At 39.8% G+C, this 19,113-nt stretch overlaps 1 protein-coding gene across 1 annotated transcript in view; it reads right to left on the bottom strand.

Annotated features, from left to right (window-relative positions):
• Positions 1-5,063: 5,063 nt before the first annotated feature.
• dlg2 (discs, large homolog 2) overlaps positions 5,064-19,113 on the bottom strand; it is a gene marked incomplete at its 5' end in the record, with an annotated part of 145,816 nt that continues 131,766 nt past the window's right edge. The window contains 8 exons of the mRNA XM_080749255.1: positions 5,064-5,194; positions 6,838-6,929; positions 7,033-7,142; positions 7,256-7,428; positions 9,284-9,385; positions 10,363-10,413; positions 16,699-16,795; positions 18,707-18,782. Of these exons, the coding sequence (XP_080605381.1) occupies positions 5,088-5,194; positions 6,838-6,929; positions 7,033-7,142; positions 7,256-7,428; positions 9,284-9,385; positions 10,363-10,413; positions 16,699-16,795; positions 18,707-18,782 (808 nt within the window). The 3' untranslated portion in view covers positions 5,064-5,087. The remainder of the gene's footprint in view (positions 5,195-6,837; positions 6,930-7,032; positions 7,143-7,255; positions 7,429-9,283; positions 9,386-10,362; positions 10,414-16,698; positions 16,796-18,706; positions 18,783-19,113) is intronic.

The following is a 19,113-nucleotide window of genomic DNA, read 5'->3' as shown; positions in this document are numbered from 1 at the left end:
CTAAATCAACACCAAGAATGATAAGATTACACACTGATCACAGATTTGAAGGGAATCAAACAAAGCACTGCATTACACAAAATGGGTTTGCTACAGTACCACACTGGCCCCTGATTCAGCCCGGGAAAAAGAGTTGGAGAGGCCCTCGTTGCGCGCTATAGAGAGAGATCTCTCTCTATAGCGCTGCTGCTACTCAAAGATTTGCCATTTCAGATCATGACAAGTGACAAGCCAGTGGGCCAATTACACGAGTTATATTTCGTCATTGTCGGGTGGAAACCTTGGATGTCCAAAACCATTTTAAAAATGATTTAAACTAGTGAAAACAGCCGATCTACAAGCACACAACGCCTCGCACCGCGAGGCGTTGTGTGCTTGTAGATCTGCTGTTTTCACTACTTTTGTGTGACAGCCTTGTATGATGAAGCAGGGCTTTGCTTTGCGAAAAAAAAAAAATCCAAATTTGAGACTTGGAGATACAAGTTTTCTGCCCGACAGTGACGATTTACTTTTGGCTGCCCAGTGCCCAGCCCCCAAAATGGAATGAAGGCCGACATTTTATTTTTTTCCTAATGGCCGGCCTGGACCGGCCGGGAATGAACCGGCCGTTCGGGAGTTGTTCCGCTTTTCCCAATGGCCAGCACGTCCCAGCTGGAAGAAGACTTTATTGGCCACTCCAAGTGCTCTTTAGTAGCCTGTGTGTGTATATTTGTACATGACTGACTGGGCAAAGCTGCGCGAGAAAGCAACTCTTTCCTCGGGTGTCAGAAGATAAATGATCAATCAATGATCAATCAATTGACCTATTGGAACAACACATAGCTCCTATTTATCGGGATCACGAAAAAATATTTCGAGTATTTAAAGGAAAGAAATACCATGTCATTTAGTTTTACATAATATTTTGGAGTGTTTTGCCAGTCATTTGTGTGGTCCCACTCAGAATATACTACAGCGGTCCAACAGTGGTTCCCGGCCCACAGGTTGAGAATCACTCATCTTTTAGTAATTAGAGTTAATTAACACTTGGATTTTACTGCATAGGGGTGCTTTCATGATCCAGAAGTCAGTTTAGCTAAATGGACAAAGAGATATCACAAAAGCAAGGCCCTTTTAAAACCATGCCCACTTATAGTCAACCATACCTTCACTATACAATAAATGTCTCTGTTCTTGTCACAAGCCCTATTCGGATGGAACTAGTAAAGTGCGGTAATTATTACCAAAGCATCTGTGTGATTTTTAATCACATTCAAATTTGCCACGTTAGTCATTTTTACAGACTTGTAAAGATTATGGCATATTTTACCTAGAAGCCCTGTAAAAAAAAATAACCCCATGCAGGTTATAGCAGTCCTGTGCTAATGTATTTCTTTGTGGGCAACAGGATTTTCCTCTGGTTTTGTTCTCTATTATTTAATTAGGCCTGATCTCGGTATTTCTTTACATAGATTATCCCTTATGATTAGTCAATAACATTACAGATGTGCTGTTATAACAATAGCTTTATAGGATGTCTTGAAATCCTACCCTATTCAAAAAGGATTTAATTCAATTGATTTTTCTTTTCATTCCTGTTCCAGAACAATAAGCTACACGTTTCTGCGTGACCAGGACAATGCTGGTTATTTTATTTCAAGGACCCCCATAACTCTCAGAGTTACAGACCTGTAAGGGTCCATTTGGAACCCCCACAAGGAACCCTGATGGTCCCTCGACCCCACTTTGAGAGCCACTTTTCAAGGCTGCAATTTAAAAGGTGACCAGGCCTTTTCAGTGCTGTAAAACCTCATGGAATACTGTTATTTTTCATGTTTGAATACTTTGTACATCTGACATCAGTGTGTAATTATGCTATCGTCGTACAATTTTAATATACAATTATCATTATTGTCAAGCACAGACAAAAACGTGTTGAAATAGCCTATATTAGTTGATTGAGTCGACAAAGAGTTTTTGTTTTAAAATGAAATAATATTCCCCCCGTTCCAATACTATCAAACATTTGATAGTACACCATGTCACATATTACGCAAATAAAATAGGCTCTGTGAATTATCTTTTAATCAAAGTTATATATGTATATATGTATATATATATACATATCGTTTTTTTCTTTTCTTTTCTTTTTTGTAATAATAAATTCTTATGTGCTTTTGTGCCCTCTATAGCAATATAAGTAGCAAAATATAGTGTTATATTTCGGTTACCTATAGAAGCCGCTTCCCTTTACTCACTTTAAAGCAGTGTAGCGAGAAAAAAATCTTCTCTTGAATAAACAAACTCCATTACGGAAACGATTACAACTAACTGGAAATTTTATATCAAATACAACATTTTCCAAACCTGGACACTTCTCAATGTCAACAAAGGAATAAATAAATAACTGAACGGGTCAACCAATAAAGAAACGAACAATGAAGAAGCATATCAATGGTGAGTGCATAGATGTGAAATTCAAATGAACGTTCAGCTTAGCTACTATATGAGGTGAGCTCCTGATCATAGTCACTGGTGGGTGTGTGTGTGTGTGTGTGTGTGTGTGTGTGTGTGTGTGTGTGTGTGTGTGTGTGTGTGTGCGCGTGTGCGTGCGTGCGTGTACTTCTATTACTATACTTGTGATCAGGCATGTGCACACATAGACATCAAAGGGGGCTTGAGCCCCTGCCCTTTTATCTGTCTGTAAAAAAGTGCACCTCTCCAGACCATGAAGGCAAGTAGTGAAAATAGCAGACCTTGGAGGTCTGCTATTTTCACCAACAGGCCCCTTTTAGATATTTCAGCCCCTGCCTCTCTAACATTCTCTTCACGTCCCTGCTTGTGATGGCCGATACTGTGAATATACCGGTAGCAGAACGTGGGACGCTCCGGTGGAGCAGTGGTAAAGGCCTGGCCCACCACCACAGAGGTTGTGAGTTCGAATCCACCGGAGAACGAAGGCTCTTCGTCCTCCCGGTGGGGGCTCCTCGCTGGCAGGTGAGTCAGTAGGATACAACAGCAGTGATAACACAGAGAGGCGTGTGGAGAGGAAGCAACTGGAGTAACGACTAAAGGCCTCTCCATACTTTGACCGAAATGTTCGGCGAGTTGGACTTTCCGACGTGCAAATTTCCGAACTCTCATTCGGTCTAATGCTTTTCAGAAGTCACGAGTGACGTCATTTTGTAGTCGAACCTTACCTTTTGACCGAAAACGACGGTTTCGGTCAAAGTATGGACAGGCCTTTAATGGGCGAGGAAAAGGGGGTAAAGAAGTATTCAGTGGTGAAAGTAACTAAGTACATTTACTTAAGTACTTTACTTAAGCACAATGTTGCGGTATTTGTACTTTACTTGAGTATTTCCAATTTATAATACTTTTACTTCTACTCCACAACATCTCGGATTGAAATATTGTACTTTTACTCCACTACATTTATTTGAAAACTTGAGTTGCTAGTTCCTTTGCAGGTGTAAATATAATATTATAAAACACACATTAACCCACCTTAGCCCTATTTTATACCGTGGCTATTTGAAAATAGCCGATCTACAAGCTCACAACGTGTCGCATCGCGGCGCGTTGTGAGCTTGTAGATCTGCTATTTTCAAACATTTTGTACTTTTACTTTTGGTACATTAAGTACATTTTGATGCCAACACTTTCATACTTTTACTGAAGTTCATTTTGAATTCTGGACATTTACTTGTAATGGAGTACACTACAGTGGAGTGCAGTATTGATACTTTTACTTAAGTAAAAAAACAGAGTACTTTTTCCACCACTGGAAGTAATGGCTATGTAGAAATAATAATAATAATAAAAATTAAAAAATAAATATATATATATATATATATATATATATATAGCAGAATGTGAGATGGAGGTCCTCACGAAAGAAATGGTTGTTTTCTGGTTAAAAAAAGAGGCTTACAATTAGGAAAAGGTTGGGATTAAGGTTAGCATTAAGAATTGAGAGGTTAGCTTTAAGGGTTGGGGCTGAAGTTAAACCTGATTTACACGTCTTTAGTATTTGTTATCAGGGACGACAGACAACAGCTGATCCACAAGCTCACAACTCGTTTTACTGCAGCGTGTTGTGAGTTTATAGATCAGCTATTTTAGGCTTTAGGGCTACTGGTTAAAAATGTTATAATAAAAATGCTCTTAAAATGTAATCACAAATATAGTAATACAAAGGTGTGTGTGTGTATGTAGGGCTGTCACAATTATTACATAATCGTCTAATCGTGATTATTTGACATAATCGTGATTATTTTTCATAATCGTCATAATCGTTTCCAGTCAAAAATAGTGGAAATAGCCGATCTACAAGCTCACAACGCGTTAAGTATAAAGTTGTCAAATATGTCAGTAATTTCTTTGTATATTTAGGTTATGTGTCATATCTACCATGTGTAACTTCAAAGCCTAAAAGCCAAACAGAAATGTAATTGTCAACGACGAAAACACAATTAAATCGTTAATCGCAATTATTTGAGAGAAAATTAATCGTCATGTACAATGTCATAATCGTGACAGCCCTATGTGTGTGTGTGTGTGTGTGCGTGTGTGTGTGTGTGTCTGTGTGTGTGTGTGTGTGTGTGTGTGTGTTGTAAATGGGAGGGGGTGGGGGTAGGGGGATTTTGCACACAAATTGAAGTTCTTCCAGTGTTAATGTGGAGAAGACATTTATACGTCACCTCTTGTTTCCTATGTGAAATGCCACACAGTGTCAAAGTGGACACGTACCCCGTATTTATTTCATTTTCATTGCTTTTTTCTTTTCTTTTCTTTTTTTGCAAAAAAAAAACAAACAAAACATACAAATGTTTCAATTTTTCCAAGACCTAAAATGTTCTAACACTTTGTGGTATACATTCAGGAACATTCATGTTGTGAAAAAAAAAAGAAAAGACAAAAGAAAAAAAAAGAAAAGAAAATATGTCTTTTTTCCAAACCCCCTCCCCCCCAAGGAAAGAAAATAAACAATATTCACAATATCTTTTTTTTTTTTATGAAGACTATTCATCGCCATACAGTTATCATAATATGTTACAAATTATTACTAGTATCTAGCAGTCCAATGTCCCTGCCACGGTGATGAGTTATAGCTTCTCCTTTGAAGGAATCCAGATATACGGTCCTGAATGTTCCTCTATGACCATTTTGCAGTGGTTATAAATGTCCTCTAAGGTCTCTCCTTGAACCAGGGCTGCAAGGACAAGCGCAACCATTTTGACACAAGATGCAACTCCACAGTGAAACATGTTATGCATGCATAATGGCGTTTGACTCAATGGTCAAATACTCTCTTTCTTATTGTCTTTCTATCATTATTACAGGAAGTAATGTGATTTGAAACGATAGCCAGATTCATTTATTTTCCGCAACAAACTTAAAGGGGAAGTTATGGGTGATTGAAATGTAATGTTTTGACAAAGACGGAGCAAAAGTCAGGAAGCGGAGAAAAGGGCGTTTCCGTAAAAAAAAAAAAAAAAAGAAAAGACATCCGGATCACTTCTACGAACCAGTCAATAACGAACCAGTCATATGCAGACAATTTGGAAAGCAAGGGTTCTCCTTTCAAGCACTTCCTTTTAAGTCCAATTAATGCATGCAGAACATTCTAAATGGAGAACATTATAACATATATTGCGCGAGAGGGTTAGAATCAATAAATGTCTGTTAAGCCTAAAATACACAGAATATAGATAGTCGGCTGAAAACAGCAGGGGCTGAGCGTTGGGGCTAGTCTGCTTTATGTCCTCTGCTGTAGATTACCCTCACAGAATGGGTCTGGGGTCGATTCAAGAAATGTACCATTTAAACCCTAGCGTCTGTATTCCGGGTGAAACCAGAAAATAGCAGATCTACAGCACCAGCTCACAATGCATCGCAACGCTTGTAGCTTGTAGATCTGCTATATTCAGCAAAGATACTTAGTGTAGCGCAAAAACAGAAAAAGTTACTAGTATAGAGCTCTGAGGTACTCCGGACAACCAAGTAAGTGGTTAATTGTCGCTTGGCAATCGCTTCTAGTCAATATTTTGAGTCACTGAATGAGAGTACAGGTAGTCAATATTTTGAGTCACTGAATGAGGGAAAGACAACTCTGCACATTTTCAAAACATGATACCAAAGGTATTACTGTTCAAGTAGTCATCATAGCAGTTTGGATTGAAGCAAATGAAGATTACAGACTGGTATCTATTAATCGAGGAGAGGACACCACAATATCATTTTGCAGAATGTCGCTAACTGTGACAAAACAGTTTGTCTTAGCAGTAACACAATGCAAATGTTTTAAGCAACCATTGCCAACGCTGTGCCTTGTGGCCCAGTGTGTACCCCGCTGTTGTGTGGTCTATGTCGGGCTTTGTTTTGATCAGTGGTTCTCAACCTGTGGGTCGGGACCCCCAGCGGGTCCCCTAATTCTTTTGGGGGGTCCACTCCACAGATGATTAACTTAATGTGCAACATTGTTTTCTCACTCAAAAGTCAACAAACCAACACAAAGTTTAAGTGTATAGAGAGGGTACTGCACATTTCTAAAGTGACAATTTAAGGACTTTTAACACCTCTAAAATGGCAAATTAAACATTGGCCAAATTGTCAAATATTAGAGGCAGACATTATGAAAATAGCCGATCTACGCAAGGCGTTGTGAGCATGTAGATCTGCTATTTTCTCAATAGAACCATGTTATACAAAATGTAATGCCTCAAATCTTAGTGCTCGTCAGGGTGGGGGGGGGGGGGTTCAAATATGATTATTTTGGGGGTCGCGGCCTGAAAAGGTTGAGAACCACTGGTTTTAGATGGCTACTAATAGATCTCTCATATTTGAATATCATACCTGTGAAGTATTCGCCAAACTCTTGCTCCAGCTTCATTGCCCTGTCAAACGTCTTCTTGGCTTGCTCCTCTGTCAGTCGCTTATTCATCTCCCTGTTGGACGAGAGAGTGACGGTAAAAAAACGAAACTAAAAAAACGACATTTGTTTTGTCCACTTTGAATTGAAACGAGACAAAGCATGCATTTACCACTCACATTAACGAGTCAATTGACCGAGGCTTAATGAAAATGGCGATGGGGTAGAGTTGTGCTACTTGTAGTCGTTTGATGGCGTTTCCAGACACGTCCAGTATACAGTGTTTACCCTGAGAAAAAAGGAGGAAGGTTTTTTTTTTAAAGTTTCTCAAATTCCTCAGCTTCTAGACATGCAGTTTAGCTCTTGGGGATACGGTATCGACTGCCAGTTAATGAGCCTCACCCTCTCAGCCACATATTTCACCGACATGACGCTAGTCCCATAGAGATTATCATTATATTGACCCGCCTCGATGAACTTGTGCTCTTGAATGTCCTTCTCCATCTGCTCTCTGGACATTACAAAGTGGTAGTCGCGGCCGTCTACCTCGTAGTCCCGCCTCGGTCGAGTGGTATCTACGAGAGGGGGAGAGAGTAGCCGACCTTTTCATTGTTCTGTGAAACAGTCTGAACAAGAGCAAGAGCCACCTTCTACAACCAATGAACTGTTCACACAGAACACCCTCTAAAGCAGGGGTTTTCAAAGTGGGTGACGGGGCACCCTGGGGTGCCGCGACGGCAGTCCAGGGGTGACGCGAGATCATTTGATAATATTTGGAATTTATTTGGACACTTGAAAAAATATTTAGTATCATTTTCTGTCAGTTCTGACCAAAATGGCTATTATCTCAACGTTTTCCTCACAACATAATCATTAAAATATCGTCACTGTCAGGCAGAGACCTCTGTCACACAAAACTAGTGAAAACAGCCGATCTACAAGCACACAACGCCTCGCGATGCGAGGCGTTGTGTGCTTGTACTCACTGCCGTTTCATTTGCTGAAAATCGCGATGCGAGGCGTTGTGTGCTTGTAGATCTGCTGTTTTCACTAGTTTAGTACATTTTATAGATGATAATACAAAACGAACAGTTTTGGATATACAAGGTTTCCACCCGACAACGACGATATGCTATAAATAAATCAACATTATAATGTAGGGGTGCCTCGGATTAAAAAAATATTTATGGGGTGCCCGGGGACAAAAAAGTGTGGGAACCCCTGCTCTAAAGCAGTGGTTCTCAAAGAGGGGTCCAGGGAGCCTCAGGGTTCCTTGGGGGTTCTAAATTGATCCTTACAGGCCTGTAAGTTATATTATAAGTCACAAGGGTCCTTGATATTAAAATGTTTGAGAACCACTGTTCCGAAGCCTAATTTATAATCAATAGAATGGCATTGTTGCTTGCCAGCAAGGAATGATCTTCAAGCTAACTATCAGTAGTTTGTTAGTTGTTAGCTTGAAGACCGGCATACTACATAGAAATAGGTATACGCACGAATTAAGCTTAATTCATACGTATACCTATAATTCATACGTATACCTATACGAATCAATGAAACACACACATCCCCATCAAAAGAAAGCCAATGATATTGTTTGTCCACTATTTATGGTAATTTGTGCTAATCAGCAAGGGGGGAAATCGAACGTGAAGGACACATCTTCTAATTAAAAAGAAGGAGAAAGGAGGGAGAAAGAAACAAAAAGAAAACTCAACTACAAGGAGTGACTCTCTTACCTTGTGACCCTGAATTGTTAGCAGCTTTATATGGTTCAAAATGTAAATTAGAATAAAAAAAGAGATGGGTAAATCCAAACATGCAAAGGAAAAGCACATTCTACAATGCAAACAAAGAGGACAGAGGCTGTTCTGAAAAGGTTAACTAAAAAGCATGCACACATGATGCACGCACACATGAACAAATAACGAACGCACGCACGTGTACACCTGCATGTGCACATACACCTGTGTGTGCACACGCGCACACAAAAATACACATACAACTGTACAACTCAAATGTGGATACAAAATGTTTTACAGATGACCTGACAAAATACGTAACAGTAATAAAACTATGGCAATTTAATGTGATATTCTTTCCCCCACACAGCATGAATTTCCCATGACAAACAGTCCAGTCCAGAGTAATTGACACACCTTAACAATGAAAGTACAGTTTACAGTAAAACATGTTTTTATGTTTTGTGTTCAGCATTGTTCTGCTTTACAAAACAAATGTTTATGAGCTGAATTTGTTTTCAAAGAAACAAAGCAACCAAATTGTCATGGTACGTATTAGTACTATTAGTCATTACTCATTACTCACCATGACAAATTAAAAGGATGTCATATGACATTTTCTGTCAAAGAGAAAATGATTGCCATTCCAGTGCTGTCAGTACGTTCATTTGGTTCCAGGGGTACTTACGTGGCACGCAGGAACCAAACTTGTCAGGGAACTCTGATATAAGATCGTCGTTGATTCGATCCTTCATTGGTCCAAGGATTATGACGGGTCTCGCGTAATTAACTGGAATGGAAAATAAAGATTTACTCTACTGACTGAGAACAATTTGTGAGCTTGCTGAAAGTTAAAATATGTATTTATGCGTGCATTTTTTGAGTTGGGACTTGGGAGCATGGAAACTGAGGATACAAATGAGAATACATTTGCTTGGAATAATGTTGAATATACTAAATGTATGTAAAACAACAGAAAGTGTTTCTTGTAACAGTCACACCAATCACACACAATGCAAAAGTCAACCATAATACTAGCAATACGTTAATATCAGAATGCAAAGAAGTGCATCAATAAAACATCTTGATATCGTCTCTGTTACTGTTACTTTTCAGGATTCAAATTCAAAAACAGCAAAAGTAGCAGATCTACAAGCTTGAAATACAGGGTGAAGCGAAGCATTTCGAGCTTGTGGATCTGCTACTTTTGATGCTTGAGGATCCGCTACTTTTGATGCTTTTGTGTGACGCTGTAGTACGATCAAGTGAAAAGATATTTCACTTAAAATAAACATAAAACAATATACAAAAAATAATAGTAATGGAAAAATCGCAGACCCCTCATGCATTAGAAGGACATTCTAATGCGTGAGTAGGCCGTTAGGGTATATGCACAATTGCACATACGCCATTTTGTTCTACTTCCGGGTGTCTTTCGACTTCCTTCACAGGTGTTACCGATGATACTAATGAAGGCTCTGTTCCATTCTGGTCAAACAGAGTCAGGGTGCTGATATTGTGCATGTTGGCTCACTGGAAACACTCCAGAGCCAACATGAGCCTTAATTAGTATCATCAGTAACACCTGTGAAGGAAGTCGAAAGACACCCGGAAGTAGCACAAAATGGTGTACGTGCATATACCCTATTCTTCCAAAAGTTGAATAGTGATATATCCCTTTAATCTATTGTTAGAATATGGAGACAGCGACGATATACATCTCAATACATTTGCTCAAACGTGCTCATGATGAGTGTGACTACTTACTCTCTTGTCGCATCACAGGTTCATAGGACAGTATGACATCGTCTTGACTCCCTGGTAAGGATACATAGCATGTATGCTTTCATTAGGTAATGCCCAGCAGTTAGTTACCAGTTGACTTCAACAACATCATGCTGCTGTTGTATTCTTTATGGGGGACACATGCATTGTAAATATGTCATACTGGATTTGTAGATTTATTTGTTTGTCATTTTGTTATGTGGTCATGAATACTACAATAAGTGAGTATTTCCAGTGATGTGGCCCTTAAAGACTTGAGTATTGATTAAAGATGGTATTGATTAATTTTGATATACAGTAAGATAAGAGGACACAACTTGTCTTTTCAGCTTTAGAGTTGCCTTTGGCCCTGGTGCAAACAGAGTTCATGGTTTGGTTGTTTGGTAAGTCTTACAACCAGTAGTCAATGTACGTACAGTACTGATCAATGACAATCATGCGTCTGATTTGGCATGAAATCACAGTTATTTTGCGTAAAGCAGCGCTAAAATAATGCTGTCGTGGTTACATTACGATAATGGTGACAACTGACGAACAGACAAAGCAAATCATCATCATCATCATTCACCATCCTAATTCCATTATGGCCAAAAGTATAGCAGATGGCGTTCAGGTCAAATACGCATCACTGACATGAAAAGCAGGACAAGTAAAGACATATCGTCGTTGTCCGATGAAAACCTTGTATGTCCAAAACCGTTCGTTTGGCATTTATCATTTTAAAAATGATTTAAACTAGTGAAAACAGCCGATCTACAAGCACACAACGCCTCGCACCGCGAGGCGTTGTGTGCTTGTAGATCTGCTGTTTTCACTACTTTTGTGCGACAGCCTTCTATGATGAAGCAGGGCTTTACTTTGCGAAAGAACGTCCACATTTGAAACTTGGAGATACGAGGTTTCCACCCGACAACGACGATATATACTGTAAATATAGACAAGAGCAGCAATCATAACTGTGGCGTCAAGCTAGTTTCTAGTTCGATTTAATTTCAGTGAGCAGATCTACATACGTGTGTATTTATGTTGTTTACACATCTTGTGTTCAGAACGTCTTCCAATATGCAATCAAAGTGAATAACTGCAGCAGTATAAAATAACAGACTGACACCCTGTCATACACTATGCTATACAAAGATAAATAGCTATAAAGAAAGAAGAGTGACATACTAAATATGTTACAGTATCACGTATGCCTTATAATGCCATGTGTATCTATAGGAGTGGTGTGAGCTAATCAATCAATAATAGCCGATCTACAAGCTCACAACGCCTCGCAGTGTGAGGCGTTGTGAGCTTGTAGATCGGCTATTATTTATTGATTGTGGCTTTCTACATTGTGTGCCCAAGGAACAAGTCAAAATCATTCATAGGGAAAATAGACGAATCGTTACGTTGTGAGCTTATACATCTTTTGTGTGTGGGTTTTAAGAAGATTAATAATAAAATAACATTCTTTTTATGTTTTCATTTTAGGGTATAGATAGAATGACTATTTGGAAATGAGTTGACACAGTGAGTACTGACAAATAAAACAAACTATAATTCATATCCATATCCTTGTGTTGTATATTGTCGTTGTCGGGTGAAAACCGTTTGTTTTGTACGTTTAAAATGATTTAAACTAGTGAAAACAGCCGATCTACAAGCACACAACGCCTCGCGGTGCGAGGTGTTGTGTGCTTGTAGATCAGCTGTTTTCACTACTTTTGTGCGATGGCCTTGTGTGATGAAGCATGCTTTACTTTGCGAAAAAATCTACAAATTTGAAAGGTTTCTGCCCGACAGTGACGATATAGTAGGACATTGCAATAAAAATGCGTGTGTGCACACTGGTGGGACTTCTCTCACGTCCCACCAGTGTGCACACCGTTTGGAAACCACTGACGCAATGAACTAAAAGACAGTGATTAGGTCAGGATTGCAGGGCTGTTCAAATCTCTGTGATTACGTAGCAGTAGTAATACTGTACCATCAGCAACAATGTGGCCTAGCATAGAACACATCAGGCCTGCTGCAAGTGGCTACTGAGGTAGCTTTTCTAAAGATGGAGATGGTAAGGTTTACAAAAATTAATTCAAATTCCCAAATTCTGATTTCTTAATCATGATTAGCACTAACCCTACTGATTGTTAGTGAAACTATAAATCTTGCGATCTCTTGTATGAGGGCAATTCATTCCTTGACATTTGAAATCAGCAGGAATTTCACATTTCGGTGAAGCGGATTTGGTATTAACACCAACTAACTAAGTTAACTAACTAAGTAAACATATATAGCGGTATATATAAATATAATTATTGTGTTTGCAGGAAGTTGGCACTACCTATCTGCTTTAATGTTAGACAGAAAAGTTAACAATTCTAATAAATCTTAGGTGCTGAAAATAAAATAACAATGTAGGAACCTGAATGAAAAATATTAGTATAGTATATAGTAGTATTATAGTATGAAGACAAGGGATCAATTAATATTTCTCTATGAAATTCCGGAATAGTTCAAATGTAAAAGAAACAGCACTTCACCCTGTCCGCGTCCTTACGATTTCAATCTATAGGGACAACACGTGTCACAATGTATTGCTTATAATTGTATCATTACTTATTGTATGTATAATTAAATAATCCAATACAACAGAGGAAGGACAATGTGTACCAAGTAGTTCATGCAAAGCACAATTCTCGCAAATATCATAATTATGATCTCTAAGGATGCAATCAAATATAGGTGACATCCACTTATAAGGCCAACTATATACAGTAAGACAAGAGGAGAGTTCTATCTGTGTGCTTCATGCAACCATACTTCAATCAACATCATTGACCATATTCACATGGTGGCCATTTTGCTCTTACATCAGGGGTCTTCAACAGGGGATCCGGGGACCCCTAGGGGGTCCTCAGAGTTACTACAGGGGGTCCTCCAAATCTTTGTGTGATGAAACGTTGTTTTTTTTTCTCCTTTTTTATATTAACCACTTGAACCCTAGCGTCCATATCTGGAGAACTTTAGCCAAAAATAGCAGAACTACAAGCTCACAACGCCTCGCGCTGCGAGGCGTTGTGAGCTTGTAGATCGGCTATTTTCGGCAAAGAGCTTTGGTGTAGAGAGGAAAAGGAGCAGACTAAGTACAAAATGAAAGTGTATTAAGTATTGACGGTTCAAGTGGTTAAATATCTGAAAACACACTTTAGCATGAATCCAAAATACACTGATGACCGTGCTGTCAAACTATGAAACCATATGGAATCTATGAAAAGGTTGTGGGGGGTCCCTGCTTCATCTCTCTCTCAACTAAGGGGTCCTTGGCCTGAAAACGTTGAAGACCCCTATCTTACATCATACGTGAAAATGGCCACCGTATAAACATGATCGATTTGAAATGTGGGGCCATTCGGGGGTGAATGGTACAACAATTATTTAGCAATGGCATGCCGCTCTTGATTAATAAGCTACACAAGTGAATAAAAGACAAATCGTTTAATCACAGGGAACATCATTCTGCAAGCTCTAAAGTTTGGCTACAAAGTTTTGTTGATTTGTAAATGTTAACTGTGAATGTTAGAGATTTGTGTGCAGTTAGTTGCTCAGATATCCAGTTAGCCTTCGTAGGGATGCATGGGACGATACGCGATATTATCGTTTATCGTGATAAAAAAACACTCGCGATAGTCGTATCGTGGAGGTTTAATTTATCGTGATATTGTCCTCCGTCATGCACTGGGGATCAATTCACCCTTTATTTGCCAAGCTGCAGATTCTGGTACCACTTAAATCCTTTGGTAAAAGGTACTTATACGTACTTGATACAGTCTTTTTTTCCACTCTCTATCAAGTGTCTTTGCCAAAAAATAGCCGATCTACAAGCTCACAACGCGTCGCCTTGCGACGCGTTGTGAGCTTGTAGATCTGCTATTTTTTGGCAAACATTCCATCCCAGGATAATGGAATTTGCTTATCGCGATAATATCGTAAATCGCGTCATACAACAGGTTGGCATACGGCTGACAATTTGGTGCAAATATACAGTGTGGTGCAACACAGCACACTACAGAGCAAGTCTTCAACAAAGACTTATAGTCCAGGCATTTTGGGCAGTATGTTGATGGAATCGTGCACTTTATGATAGAAGCATGAAATTTGGCACACAGTTAGAACATGCCATATTTGGAACATTTTTGGCTATAGGGCCATCGCAGATTTGTCTTGGGAAACTTGTGGGAGCCAATCAAAGTTGGCGTCTCATAGACTTTACTATACAGTGAAAATAATACAAAAAAATATATGCTTCAAGTAGCATGTGAGGGGTCAAACTAGTTTTTTTTTCATGATTCTGAATCCAATGCAAGCATTTGTTTTGCAGGAAAAACATTCCTTGGGCTACAAACAGCCCCCATAAAACTATGGTTTAGTGATGAGTCATCACTTTTCACAGTTTTGTGGGGGCCGTGTTTTGGAAAGGAATGTTTTTCGTGCAAAACAATGCTTGCATTGGATTCAGAATCCCGAAAAAACCCTAGTTTGACCCCTCACATGCTACTTAAAGCATATTTATTTTTTGCATTATTTTACCGTATAGTAAAGTCTATGAGAGCCCAACTTTGATTTGCTCCCAAAAGTTTCCCAAGACAAATCTGTGATGTCCCTATAGCCAAAAATGGTCCATATGGCATGTTCTAACTGTGTGCCAAATTTCATGCTTCTATCATAAAGTGCACGATTTGTGCACGAAACGCTCGGACTATTACTATATCTGGAACAAGTTCCTTTTATATATAACGTGCAACAAATCACAGCCTTGTGTGGTTTAGATGTCATAGACGTTCAAATTGCTGTCACGGCTTCAATTGAATTCATCATTCAGTCATAATTAGGTGGCAAGACTTCCAGCATGAGGTTGATGTCACCCTCCCAAAAGAGTTTGATGAACCATGTCACCCCAAGTGTCAACAGAGAGAGGTTTAGACACAGCAAACCATAAGAAACAAAAGACAAACCCACCAGACACAGCATGCAACAAGGCTGAGATTCAAAAATATATATAAACTAAACTGAGAAATACTTTTCAAAAGGAGATTATAATGTTCAGGGGTGTCACAAGCGGGGGGAAAAGTGAGACTGAGTTACCAGGGCCCAAGGTGGAGGAGGCCTCAATTATTTTATACTTTAGCTATTGAAAAATTGCAGATCTACACGCTCAGCGAGCTTGTAGATCTGCTACTTTTGAAAAGTCGAGAAAATGTGTGCAAATCTTTGAATATATGTGTTTTTAAACGAACATTTGTAACTAAAATTTTGCTTCTGGGGGGTCCCTGGAACGAAATATTTTGAGATGGGGGTCCGGAGCCAAATACGCGTCATTTTGGGCGTCCTTCACATGTTTGAGCACCACTGACAGAGAAACATAGGTTTTTCAAAAAAAATCTTGGAAGGATTTGAAATATTCAAAGACTTGCAAAAATGTTCACGATCTTTCAAAAATAGCAGATCTACAAGCTCGGACTTGTACATCAGCTATTTTTTCAATAGTTACAGCACAAAATGTGAGTGAATCCTTGTACCCCCGGGGCCCAGAATGTGTTTGCGACACCCCTGACAATGTTATGGGGAAACACAAAGTGGAGACGAGGGACCACTCCTGGGTCAACTTACTGAATGCCTTTGTCCCATACCCATCATCACCCATCCCCAGGAGGATGTCCTAAACCAGCGTCCAGAGAGAGCCACAATGAAAGGAGAGAGAGGAAGAGGCACAGCCGCAGATGAGGAAGAGGTGAGAGACATTGAAAGGAAGGAGCTGTCCAAGAACTCAGCGAGCCTATGGGCAGGGTCAGTGACCATCTGTCCCTGCCCTGACATTAACCAGCCACCAGAGGGTGCCAAAACACTGTAGCCGGACAAGTAGGGCAGTCAGTCCCACACTGTCCAATTTCACAGTGTGGATTGTGTGTGTGTGTGTGTTGTTGGTTTTTTGGACCGAATCGAGCCTCGAGGAGGAATTCAATGCCAAAAAAAGAAGAACACTGTTTTGGGAGTGCATTTGCTTTCCGCCTGCATTTCCTCCTGGTGGTGACCGAGAAGCAATCGAGACATGCAGACCGATTACGAAACTGTGGTCGTCCGCACAATCAAAACAAAGGACATCGTGGGAGATAGAAGAGAAGAAAAGAAGAGAACGTGGAAAAGAGAGGAAGCGAGAGAGAGAGCCTCCATGAAACCCCTGTCCTATACAGTACCTATCGGCCCTACGTGTAAACCTACACTGTCCATGTCTGCAGTATATTCACTCTACATGTGTGTGCGCTGCAGCTTACTTACGGTCCGAATCACTGCCATCTTGCTCACCCTCTTTGTTCTTGTAGAAAGGGAACTTTCGTGTAAAGATGAAATTCTTTTTACGTTTGTCATTGAATGACTGTGGAGGAGAGAGAGCATGGGGGCAAACAGGTGTTTCTGACTGTCGTCACATTCATGCACACCCATAACAACTGCTTGCAAACAGTGTGGGACGTCAAGAAGTTGGCCACTTTTGCCAAAAATGATGAAAGAAAATCTAAAGTAGCAAAAATAGTGGCTTTACGAGATCACAATGTGTCAAATGATGACGCGTTGTGGGCTTGTAATTGTAAATCGGCTATTTTTGTGATTCCTCACATGAGAAGTTAATTCTTTTAGACACACATAGCCTAGGGCAGTGTTTCTCAACCACTGTGCCTGGGGACCTTTGGTGTGCCCCTGAGAAGGGTCAAGTGCGCCCCTTGAAACTGCTTGAAAGCCAGTATTGTATTTATCATTTTAAAAATGATTTAAACTAGCGAAAACAGCCAATCTACAAGCACACAACGCCTCGCGGTGCGAGGCGTTGTGTGCTTGTAGATCTGCTGTTTTCACTACTGTTGTGCGACAGCCTTGTATGATGAAGCAGGGCTTTACTTTGTGAAGAAACTTACAAATTTGAAACTTGGAGATACAAGGTTTCTTCCCGAAAGTGACGATATTTACACCCCTGTATTATGTTGGTGTGCCCATGGATTCTTGGGACATGAAAAGTGTGCCCATGCAGAAAAAAGGTTGAGAAACACTGGCCTATAGGCTACCATTAACCATATTGTGTGTATCTATGAATACCTGGACCATCGTCCATGTTCATCACACCCAGGTATAACTTAAGAGTGAAATGGCTGGTGTGGGATTATAGCCGATCACTACTTGACGTGCCACAGTTGCAAAAAAGACATACATAAAATAAATACAAGCAAGGCAGGAAACGAGTTGCCAAGATCATGCTGTGAGAAAGGTAACATTTGAGGTTTAGTAAAAGAAGAGATCGTCAGAAAGGCATATCAAATACATGCAGTTAAAGAAATGGGAGGTTAGATTTAGTGGGTTGAGAGGGTGAGATTAGAATAATGAATGATCAATGTCCTTTGAAGACAAAACAATGAATGGTGCAGCTGATTCTATGTTGTGAGGTCAGGTTCCATGACAAGTTGGCGGTGGATTGTTAGCGTGTTGCTTTCAAACACATGTGAACATGAGTGTAAAAGAAAATAGGGCCATTCCAATGGCAAAGGTTACAGGCAGAAAATGGTTCATTAATGAACCATTTACAGCAGATAATCCACAAAAACATATCTAAGTAGTTTTAATAATAAAAAAAAAAAAGTTTCATTTTGAAAAGGTTGTCTGAACATAGTTTATATGTTCGTTTGTTTTGAGGTTGGAAATGTGATATTTTGATGGAAGTTGAAATGAGTAACAGTAGCCTACATGAATACAGTATGATAAAATGATATGATAAAATGGGAGGAAATGACCCATAGAATAAGTGAGATCTAACTGCACTACATCTAGGAAATCTAATCACGTGAGACTAAGTAGGGCGTGCAACTAGGCAGTTATAGATAACACAAACCTATGAAAGGAACTGAAATGTCATAAAAAGTGACATATAAAAAGGCAATTTAACCACTCAACAACTCAAACCCTCTATACGGACTTGAGTTGAAAATGCAATTGGTACACAGTTCTTTTTACCAAATGTCTTCGCCAAAAATAGCCGATCTACAAGTTCACAATGGGTCAAATTGCAACGCGTTGCAAAGAGCTTGTAGATCTTCTATTTTAGCTGTGAATGTTCCCCTTGTATAAGGATGTGTTCAAACGGTTAAGAGCTAGTAGTCTACCCAGAGTTTTTTATAGTGGAAAATCTGATGTTCTACTAATTATGGCACAGAAATGTCACCTTTATATATCCTTGTTATACAAATGAGTCTTTGTGTGACACTATCATCTGTCACCTGCCAGCTCTCCAAAAGGAACTTACCGCTTTTGAATCAAACGAGCCAGGTTTTGCATTGAACTTGACCGTCTTAAGGCGTGCACGCTCCTTCCTCTCCACCCTGACAAACACAGAGACAGACTGCAGTCAGACAGCAGCTCGCTTGGCCTACATAGCATCCAGCCATCGCAAACTCTTGTGGAATTTGATAAATATAACCGAGTGTCTATGGCATTTCAGCAGATAATGTCCGCTTTCTTCACCGTGGAGATTCATGCGCTCACACGCGCGCGCGTGTGTGTGTGCATGTGTGTATATGTGTGTGCGATGCACGTGCGTGTGTGTCTGTCTGCAGCTAATCTGCCATACTACTAGGCCAAAGAGCGTAAAACGTCTTGGGCACGCAGAGCAGGCCAAGGTCTGGTCTAAATTCTCACATTTTCTTTTCAAAT

This window comes from Nannobrachium achirus (genome assembly GCF_963921795.1).
Source record: "Nannobrachium achirus genome assembly, chromosome: 19".
Classification (NCBI taxonomy): Eukaryota; Metazoa; Chordata; class Actinopteri; order Myctophiformes; family Myctophidae; genus Nannobrachium; species Nannobrachium achirus.
This window is presented reverse-complemented; position numbering and strand designations above follow the sequence as displayed.